General features: G+C 37.5%; 1 protein-coding gene across 4 annotated transcripts in view; it reads right to left on the reverse strand.

Moving 5' to 3' along the window:
* Nucleotides 1-32: 32 nt before the first annotated feature.
* The window catches only part of GPATCH2L (G-patch domain containing 2 like), a 52107-nt gene continuing 40879 nt past the window's right edge, over nucleotides 33-11260 (reverse strand). For 2 of the 4 annotated variants that reach the window (XM_032287791.1, XM_032287792.1), the window contains exons 9-10: nucleotides 7422-7516; nucleotides 33-1479 (exon numbers count right to left, since the gene is read on the reverse strand). In XM_032287791.1, coding sequence (XP_032143682.1) covers nucleotides 1319-1479; nucleotides 7422-7516 — 256 coding nt within the window. In that variant the 3' untranslated portion in view covers nucleotides 33-1318. Of the gene's footprint in view, nucleotides 1480-5014; nucleotides 5695-7421; nucleotides 7517-10207; nucleotides 10498-11260 lie in introns of those variants that run through there. The other 2 variants (XM_032287793.1, XR_004271771.1) reach the window with 2 other exon arrangements.

An 11260-nucleotide genomic window follows, 5' to 3' on the forward strand; every position in this document is an offset into this window, starting at 1 on the left:
ACACTTTGTATGGGAAACAGGGGCAATCACACTTCAGGGGAAGGAGGCGCTGCCCCATTCAGCACTATTTAAGACAGAAAATAAGCAGGTATATAAGTGGGAGTCCCTCTACAATGTGACCAGAGCAGGGAGCACTTCGTGAAGGGCTTCCATGCATTTCAGAGTAAACACACTCATTAGTATAAAAAAAGAGCCCTTCTGTCATCCAGGCCCCTGAATGAATGACAGACACGCTTGACAATACTTTTCAGAAAGCATGGCTTCTCTCCAGCAGCTCCAGGCCATCACTTATTTCTCACTTTGACAACGTAGCATCCAACTTCAGGCACAACTGTATATATAACTCCACATGCAGCTGAGCCATCATAAACATGCCAAGTATAAAGGCATGTCAAAAAGACATTTTACCTCCCCAAAGCATGGCCCCAAGAAGCCATTATTATAATAGAGTGTGAATTTCTACTGCAGGTTATTAACCTATAATGCTAACAATAAAGTCCTGCTTAGGACATAAAGGCTTACACTGGGACATGAAGTAGTAAGACACAATCCACTGACTATTTTAAATTTGCTATACACCTAAACCATCTTCTCCATTAAACCAATTTGCGTGTGTGTGCATGTGTGTATACACACATCCTCTTTCAGTAGAACATAAACTCTGAAGATGAGGTAAAATACAATACAGCTGCTGCTGCTGATGAGCTGTCTGAGTATCTGCAGACCATCTGCAGAAAAATGGACGTTCTCAAGGCCCAGTTGCTGGTGTCTCTTTTGAGGCTCCAAACTGAGAACTTGGTTGATTTATCTTATTGGCACTCTGCGTGAATCAAGAGTAGGCTCAAAGGCAAGCCTTATCTCCTCCAAACACAATTCCATACAGGCCTCAACTCCGTAGTTAAATTTGTTTGGAACTGACTACAAGTTTGGAACTTCCTCAAATGACATTAAAAGCTCTACACAAAAGGTATGCAAAAGCAGTAACTGGTTTTTCAAGAACAAAGACAACTGCGAAAAAGCAACAGCTCTGTCAATGGAGCTGTAGTAAATGTTGAGACAGCAATAACAAGGTAACAAATAGAGCAGAGGATGACCTTTTTGTAAAAAATTGCTGCCTCAATACTTCACTAATTAAAAAAAAGATTCCCACAACGTGATCTTCTGAGAGAAAGAGTCCACTGCTGCGTTTGAAGAGGAGTTGGTTCTGGTGGGGAAAGGACTAGGAATGTCGATTAAGATATGAAAGACTATCTAACACGAAGTCCACCATTTGCTTCAGCAACGTCCAGTCAGCTCCTGGAGGGTGAAGTCTTGCTCTCTAGCTGTATCCAGGGCTCTTTTCTTGTGGCATTTTAAAAAATGTAGCAGTAGTTGGGTCTGTGGCTTTCTCTGCTGCAGGGGTCCTGACCAACCACTCAGAGCTGGGTGATTTCGGGGCTTGTGGCGCTGGTGTGGCTGGCTCCATTGCATCCATGTGAACTAGTAAGGTTACAATAAAGAGGAGCAAGAAAATCAAGGGGAGAGAAATTAGAATAAGACAAATTAGGGATACTTAGAAACAAAATTTTCTTAATCCTTATACTTCATGTCCTAGTAATCCAAGTGGCCACATAAGGTATTTCTTTTCTCTCTACAAAAAAGTGAAGACGAGATTTAAATAAGATGGTATTTCCTAATCTGAGAAAATGGGTCCAGTTGAACAAATAAATTCAGTGGCACGCATTCATAATGTAGTAAAAATCACTTATTAAATATTTATGTGCCTATTGCTTAAATAATGAATACTCATGATTTTATTTGTTAATGCAAACGCTTACTAGTAGTCACCTCTACTTTCTAGATCAGGGAACTGAGGTACAGAGAGATCAGATAAATTGTTCAGGGATAAATAAAACAGAGCTGCTTAAATATCAAGATTCAAACACAGGTACTGGACTCTAAACCCTACACTCTTCCTGCCACAACCCGTGCCTCCGATGGGGCAGTGTTACCACTATCGAAAATGGTAGAAAGAGCACAGTCAGGCCCAGTATTTTTCAATGAGATCACTAACGACATTCTGGACGGGGACATGGCTTGTGCAGGGCTGTCCTGTGTACTTCAGAACACTTACCATTCTGGATCCTATCTGCTGAATACCAGGAACATTCCCCAATCATTGTGACAAACCAACATTTACTTCACATTTCCAAATGCCCCTGAGAAGAGTGGCACAAACCACCATCATCACTACCCACTCTGCTGAGAACAAACATATACTAAAATACGGCAAAATCTAGGTAAGTCTGAATTTTACCCTGACACCCAATAATTCCACTCCCAGGAATGTAACCTAGAACAGTAATTTTCAAATTGTGGGTCACAAAATCAATTTAGTGGGTCATGACCATTACTTTTTTTCTCAATGAAAAAAATAGAAAATATCAGAGTGCACCCAAGACTTATTTCAGATTTACATGTACAACCAACACACATATTTAAACATGAATTTCTTATTGTGGGTTAATGTAAAATATTTTGAAAGCTATTACACTATAGTGTGTGTATATCTAGCTAGCTTTGTGTGTGTGTGTGTGTGTGTGTGTGTGTGTGTGTTTCTTGAGGGTCTTACAACATGGTCACCAAACCTCAGTAAAAAAAGCCCCACCCTAAAAAAACTTTTTTCTTTTTTTTGCTATTTTTGCATTACAGTTAAATATACATAAAATTTGCTATTTTGCCCATTTTTAAGTGCACAGTTCAGTGGCATTAAGTACATTCACACTGTTGTAAAACTATCACCACTATTTATCACCAGGACTTTTTCATCATCTCAAATGGAAACTCTGTACCCATTAAACAATAACTTCCCCCAATTTCCCTCTTACCCTAGCCCCTGGCAACCACCATTTTACTCTCTGTTTCTATAAATTTGACTCTTCTAGCTAGCTTATAAAAGTGGAATCACACAATATTTCTCCTTTTGTGTCTGACTTATTTCACTTAGCAAACGTCTTCATCCATGTTGTAGCACATGGCAATTTCACTCTGAATAAGAAAGGCTTTCCAGCTACATAATATTTCATTGCACGTATATAGCACTTTTGTTCATCTATTCATCCAGCAATGGACATGTGAGTTGTTGCTACCTTGACAACTGCAAATAACATTGCTGTAAACAGAGGTGTACACACATCTATTTTGAGTCTCTGCTTTTAATTCTTTTGGGTACATGCACAGAAAGAGAATTGCTGGATCATATGGTAGTCTTATGTTTAATTTTTTAAGGAACTGTTTTTTCACATACTGTTTTCCATAGCAATGCATGATTTTACCTTCCCACAAGCACTGCTCAAGGGTTCCAATTTCTCCACATCCTCATCAATACCTGATGTTCTCTGTTTTTTGATACAACCATCCTAATGAGTATGAAGTGGCCTGGAAGAATGTTTGCACTTGTTCTCCCAGAGAACAGTACAGTATTTTCCATAATAGCATAAAACCGGAATACAATCCAAATGTCCATCAAGAACATTTAATTATAGTATATTAATCACATTCATACAATGGAATACCATATACATGGCAGTTAAAAAATAGATTTTGGCAGGACAAAACAGGAATGAAACTCAAGAATAGAACTGGGTGAAAGTTGTAACATAAAATATGACATAGTTTGATTCCACATATACAAGATTCAAAAACACAAAACTAGACAATTTATTGCTTAAAGATACATAGGTCTCCTAAAACTACTTGAAAAAAACAAAATAATGGCCAACAATAAACAAAAAACAATCAGAATAACTTTTACCTCTGAAGAGAACAGGGAGAAGATTTTTAAAGAAGATTTTAACTTTTTAAACTTTTTAAAAAAGAAAATTTTAACTTTTTCTTAAAGTGAATGGTAGGTACATGGATATTTGCTGTACTGTTTTTCTTTACTCCTTACATATCTGCTATAAATGTTCTTTTATACCCATTCAATATTTACTAAGAAACATGTTTAATTTTTAAAAACCTTTAAGCTTTAAAAAGACACAGTGGGCAATAAGAATTTGTCCTATGACTCCTGAGAAAAGGGACATCCTAAATGGAACTACTGAATCCAACCATGTGGTTAGAATATATCAGAAATTATTCTGTTTCAACTTTAAGATTCTATAAATTTATTCCTACAACAAATAACTAGTGGGTTTGTTCTCTGGGCGAGGTATTCATTGAGATGTTAGGGGTACAGTAGTGAGCAAAATAGATAAACAGTCCTGCTCTTGTGAATGCATCTGATAATACATTTGACAATTCAAATCTCCTCTCTCTGTGTGTCTCTCTCTTATATCACTGACCTAGTATTTGAAAACTGATGTAACTAATTAACAATCATTAACTATTAGGTACCCTTCTGAATGATATTCTAAGCACACATATCCTATCCCAGAAAGAGAAAGGTCAGAAAAAGCTTTTGGGATAGCTAAAATATATTCACACAAATAGCTGGGTTCTCAACAGAATTTCCGGTCTCCTCAATTCCCCTTTATCAAAAGCCATGTGTTTACTTTTTTAAGGATTGGAATCTGCATGCCAGTGGCTCTGATCTACCATTCTGATGAAGAAAATCATTTCAAGAAAACAAAGTCTGGTTTTCATCTGGGTTTATTATGTTTTTTACAGCTACTTAGTCTCAAATTTTGGAGAAGATAATCCATTTTTTCTTCTTCTCTAAGTACATTCTTTTTTTTTTTTTTTTTTTTGAGATGGAGTCTCACTTTGTTGCCCAGGCTGGAGTGCAATGGCGTGCTCTCAGCTCACCGCAACCTCCACCTCCGGAGTTCAAGCAATTCTCCTGCCTCAGCCTCCCAAGTAGCTAGGATTACAGGTGCGCGCTACAATGCCCGGCTAATTTTTGTATTTTTTAAGCAGATATGGGGTTTCACCATGTTGGTCAGGCTGGTCTTGAACCCCTGACCTCGTGATCCGCCTACCTCAGCCTCCCAAAGTGCTGGGATTACAGGCATAAGCCACCACGCACAGCTTCTGAGTACATTCTTTAAGAGCATATTCAGCTAGTTCACTAGAGCATGAGGGAGACACTTGCCGGGAAATCCTGTTCTGGCGTACCAAGTCTTAGAAGCGGGTTAGCATGCTTGCTCACTAAAATCCAGTGTGTGGTTCTGTACACTAGACACCTGCATGCTATAAAGCCATAAAGGAGAGGAGAATGAAGATAAAAAGAAAATGAAAGGTGCTGTACTTTTAAGATGGGTCTATTTAAGAACTCTGTGGTCATTTACAGTCATTTTCCTTGGCCTTTTGTTACTATTAGTACAAAAAGACAAGGAAGACACGGTGTTTCTTCCTGTTCTTCACCTCTCTAGCCTTATTAATATCTTTAAATTCAGTCAATTTCAACTCAAAACTTTCTGCCAGTGGGGGAGGGGAAAAAGGGAAAAGATTTGTGGCTGCATGTTTAAGAAAGAAGCTGAATTCATCACAGTGACAGGGGAGAGTGTTGGCAGAGATCTGAGCTATTTATTCTTTTAGGAAAATCCTATAAAGAATGACACAAGGAAGCCTCTATCTGCAGTCTTGTTCATCACACTGGTGAAGAGTCCGATAACAGATGTATGCAGTAGCGTGATTTAGTGCCAGGAGCTGGCCCCTGATGTGTATTAATACAGCGGCAAAGCGGAACGCACCTCTCTTCATCACTCATTCCTATAAAAGAGGTGGAATCCGAGATGGCCCGATGTTAGGCAGAGCAAGCCCATTTGTTCTCCTGACTGATGGCACAGGCTCAGGCTATGTCCTTCACCTCCATGGGGCACTCAGGTTGTGGGTGGAAAGAAAGAAAATGCTCAGTGAAGCAGGGCTTAGTCAACAAGTGAGAGGAGAGGAGCTGGGCTCAGGAGGGGAAATGTTTAATGCTCAAGTCTTGTTTAATGCCCACCCCACACAAATACATTTCCCAACCTGAATATGAAATAAGGATTTTAAACTCTTCCCAAGGGTTCCTCTCTTATAAATAATTAAAAGCTAAAAGTAGAAGCAAGATATTAGGGAGAAAAAAAGAACAAAAAGATAAAAGAGGGGTGGTTTTCTTTTAATGCTTCCAATGCTATAGACTGAATGAGGATCTGAGTGTTGATGCGGGGTCATGGTTTGGACTCAAGCCTGTTGTATGTAAAAAGTAGAACACCTGAAGTGTTCGCAAGAACAGCTCTAGAGTCACAGGGAAACTGGTCTGATCTTGGCTCTGCAATTTATCAACCATGTGGCCTTAGGGAAGTGATTTAAGCCTTGGTTTTCACATGTGTAAACTGGGAATAAAAACAGCATCTACCTTTTAAGGCTGTTGCAAAGATTAGGTGAAATAATGTTTGCAAAGTGTTCGGCTCTGGGCCTGGCCACTGAGCTGGCACTAAAAAAAAAAAAAAAATGTACTACAATCATCAGACCTGTGATGAAGATTGTCCAATATGAACCACCATCAAACAGACACCCCAAACAGAAGCTCAAGGAGGACAATTTCAGAGTTCACCAAAACTTACTAAGTCAAGGCAGAGGACAGGGCTCCCTCCCCATCTGTCTGCGGTTTCTCTCTATTCAGCTATCAACTGCTCTGATCTATATAATAGGTAGTATTTTCTACTAAAGAAAATAAAATATTTGATGATATATTCAGTATCCAGTTTTGTCACTGATATATTAATAAATACATAACTATCCGCTTTTGTTCATTGAAGGATAACATACACACAGTGAAGGACATCAATCCTAAGTGTACAGCTCCAGACTCCACATACCTAAGCAGCCATACATCCCCACCAAGTTCACCATATGGCACACTGCCAACAGTCCAGAGGGCTTCTTTGTGCCCTCTCTTGGTTACTAACCCCGACCAAAGAGAACCACTATTTTCACTTCTACTGATTAGTGTTAGTTTTGTTTTTTTTAAAAAAAAAAAAAAAAAAACTGAAAAGTTTTAGCCTAAAAAATTGCTTTTAATTAGGAATGTCATGACCAGTAAAATATTAGCATTCTACTTATACATAAAAGCAGTAAGAATGTACTGTATTGTCTGCAAAAGAAGAAAGTAAATAACCCCATGTGACTGCTTGACTGCTGACTGAACTGCCACCTCACCTGGACTTTCATTAACATGGACCTGTCTGTGATAGAACAAAAGCTCAGATGACTACAGACTGCTGACAGTGGAATATAGCGTTTCAAACTCTGGAAAGTCACGTAACAGTGAAAACGCGTAGATTTCAGAGTCAGTGAGAACTAGGCTAATTATTTCTTATAGTCTCAGTTTTCCCATGTAAAATGGGAATAAAATGACCTACACCATCACAAAGATTACATGAAAAGGTATACAAAACACATAATTTAGTGCCTGACACATGGTACATGCTCAGTAAATGATAACTGCATGTAATCACCTGCACTGGGGCTAGACAAAGATGCTGTGGCCACTGGTTTCCGCTTCCTCTTTATGTCACGTGAACATGGTGGTCCCCAATGTACATTTGCCTGTCTGCAGATATAAGAAGAGAAAAAATGGTTTGAACTTTTTAATTCTAAGACATTACGTGTACCCCAGATTAAATCCTTGAACCATTACAGACATAAACAAAATGGGCACCATCTTTTCCCATTAAGTATTGGGACAATATTATTCAGAATTAATAATAACTCACTCTTTATCCACAATACACACCCATTATAAACATTTTACCTAATTTCAGTGTAGCAGACATTCAAGATTAATTTCAATGAATATGTGTTTCATTATGTGCTTATTTTTATACAATTATTTTTTATAAAACTATAACCACAATTGTTCTAAACTCACTAATGAAATACTTACTCCCAAGAGGTTATACATTGAAAAGTTTAATGCTGCATGAACACAGATATTTGCATATAATTTTAATAGGATGTTTAACCTCTTGTCATGTAAATCTGAATTTTTAATACTGTCTATATCACAAGTTAAGTAAATTTGGTTTCTATGACTTTTAAAAATATTAATTATGTTTTTTATTTTACAGGCAAAAAAAGAAAATAAAAATATTAATTATGTGACAAGAATATGTTCCCTCATCTGAATATTCAGCTTACTTTAAAAGCAAAGGATTCTGTAAAAGACAATGGGCTTAACACTGAAATAGCTGGTATGGTATTTTAGTTCACCACTGTTCCCCAAAAATGCATTGTATTGTACCCAAAATAAGAAGTAAATAAAAATCTTTACATATGTTAAGATTTTGTCCCTCTCAAACCAGACAGATCCTGTCCCTGATTAAAGACCAAAATGAGTCTCACCTTTACACAAAGCTTTCCTTGAACATTTGGGCCTCATCTACCATAAAGCAATGTTTACCTGGTGTGCATATATCTTGCTTCTCCAATGAAACAAGAATGCTCAACCTCTTTGAGAGTAAGAATAGGGATCTTGAGAACAGAAACTTTATTTACACTTCTTTGATAATTTTCCAATGATCAATGATCTACCAACCCTAGCTCAGGCCATACTGGTGATCCTCACTAGTTGTTGATTAGAAATGCTATAAATGAATAAAAGTTGTAAAAATCAAATGGCCAACTAAACACTTAAAAGTGGTTAAAAGAGTAAATTTTATACGACGTACATTTTACCACAGTTCTAAAAAAACTAGTCAAATAACATATAAAATTATATCAGATAAACGCCTAATCAATAGCCCCAGCTGAGGATCAAGACTCTTAGTAGTCTGAAAACTGGAACCTCAGACAAACCTTTTGAAAATCTGGTTAGCAAGGCAACAAGACAGCTGTTGAATGGACAAATTTTTTGACTCAGAAAGTTCCCAAAATGAGAACTTCCACAGTTGAAAGGGGTGCATGCATGTGCATGTGTGTGCACACACGGGCGCACACACACACATTCTTTCACTTCTCTAAACAGCAAAAGCTTAAGAGTCAACTCAATTTATAAATAGGAAAATACAAGAATTTGATTAAATCCTAAGAAACTTTTTAGGAATGCAAAAATGTTACAGGCTGAGATTTACAATACAAAGCCAGTGGTTTGGAAAATTCCATCCAAAGCACCTCTTATTGATCACTCTGTCATGTACAGAAAATTAAGTCAAATACCTCATGAATAATTAATTCTGAAAGCCCAAACAGTTAATTCTAAATAGCTAATTATGAATGTGTAAAGTAGGGAAAACATTTCCCTTTTCATACCTTGCATAAAGCCTGGGAATAAGTCTAAGCTGCATGCTGATTTAATAACAAATTAACATCGATGACAACATCAAAGGTAGACAGGACTTCATTCTGAATGGAGTGGTGGCAATTCCCTTTGAAGTCCGGATGCAAACAGAAAATAAAGTGACACTACAAAATTGTGCTTATCCTCAAAACACAGAAATGCAGAACAAATAGAGCATCCATCTTTTCCAAAAACATGGGACTTGAGACCCAAACTGAGACTGTCCAAGCACTCTGATCTCATTCAATCATCCTTATCCACAGGCATGATTCAGAAGGAGAAACAAAGTCAAACAAAGGCCATAGTGTATAGTCATGCTTCTTTCCTCTTTATCTGAAGCTCATTAAAGAAACCACCAAAACGTTACAGAAAAAATGTTAACACCACTGCTTCCAGCTAAACCATGCTACTGTTAGACATCAGGATGGCGGTGCTCTACCGCAGCGGTGAGGGAAGGACAGGAAGAGAAAGAGGCACAGAGAGCTTTGGGGGTTCTTTCTCGTAATGCTCTTTTTCTTGATCTGGATGCTTCTACTCTTCCCTGTATGTTTATCCTTCAATAAAAAGTTAATTAAAAACATTGCTTCTTCAAGATCACAGTTTACAATATGCTGTGCTTCATGAGACAGATGCAAAATGAGAAGCAAAAGTACCCAAGAAGTGTACTAAGATATTAATTCTTGGAGTATCAACCTGGGCTGAACTACACAAATACTGCCTTTTATTTGTCCCTCCTCCAACATTTTCAACATTTTGCATGTCTGATATATGTCAGTAACATGGGTAACGGCTCATATTATCAACTCTTTTACGGATCTAGTCAGTACTACTTATCTCGCACTTTCAAGGAATGATAAGTGTCATTTTGGAATTTAAAAAAAAACTAAGCACTACAATGTTTAAGTTTTTAATAATTTTTAATGGAAACGCTTGTTTACTTTAGCAAACAGAGTAAGTATTACTTACCTATTATTATACATGCAGGATATTATACTGCAATGTCTTAGGGTGCTAGTGTGGGTTCAATGGCTCAGGTGGTCCTTCCTCCTCTAGGCAATATTGTTAAGCCTTCAAGTCAATTGTCTCTACATTAAGTGACCCTTGACTGCTATGCCTCCAGCATATAACTTCTCTCTGCAGTGAATGGCCTACTTCTACCATCCCATTCCTACTTCGAACTGTTGTCTTGAATATCCTAAATGCTTCAGATTTTGTAAATTCCTCTGGTTATAACTTAGGAAAGAGCTAAAGATTTTCTAAGGAAATCAAGTAATGAAGCTTGTCAATTATTTTATTGTAAAAGTACGTACTTTTGTGAACTATTTCCTTTCTACTAAGCAGTTTTGTTGCTTCTTACATTGTTCACTAAATTTTTAGTGAGCACCTACTCTGTGCCAAGCACTATATTAAACCGTAGGGATACAGAGATAAACAAGAGACAATCTCTGCCTTGACGGATCTTGTAGCCAAGTCCTGTCTGCAGCTGCACAGCTTTTCGGGTTACAGAATATGAATAACAAAGAAACTAAGGTATCAATAAACAGAAGGTATATGTGTTTTTAAAACTCAATTTAAATAATCCTTCCCTCTTAAAACATTTCTCTTAAGACCCATTTTGAGGTTGGAGAGCTATTTCATAGGAGGCAGAATAACATCATATCTTAGCTGTCAGTATACAAGGATATTTTTCTCTATGCCCCTTCCTAGACAAGATTTGCAGAGGGAAGAAGAGAAACAATCAAACTGTTATAAAAGGACAGTAAGACATTTTGCTTCTTTCTTGATTTTAAGTGAACATTAGTACTGCTAGAGTTTACAGCTTGGGAAGATCTATTTTTCTATGTGAAGGCCTCATCTGCTTGGAAAGAACCCAAGAGGACAAAGAAGGAAGAGGACCCAGAACAGGCCTGCTACACAATGGAATACTATTCAGCCATTAAAAAAAAAGAATAAGTCCTGTCATTCACAGCAACAGGAATGGAACTAGAGGATATTAGGTTAAGTGAAAACAAGCCAGGA

The sequence above is a fragment of the Sapajus apella genome, unplaced genomic scaffold, assembly GCF_009761245.1.
Source record: "Sapajus apella isolate SASKATOON/1434 unplaced genomic scaffold, GSC_monkey_1.0 scaffold20, whole genome shotgun sequence".
Classification (NCBI taxonomy): Eukaryota; Metazoa; Chordata; class Mammalia; order Primates; family Cebidae; genus Sapajus; species Sapajus apella.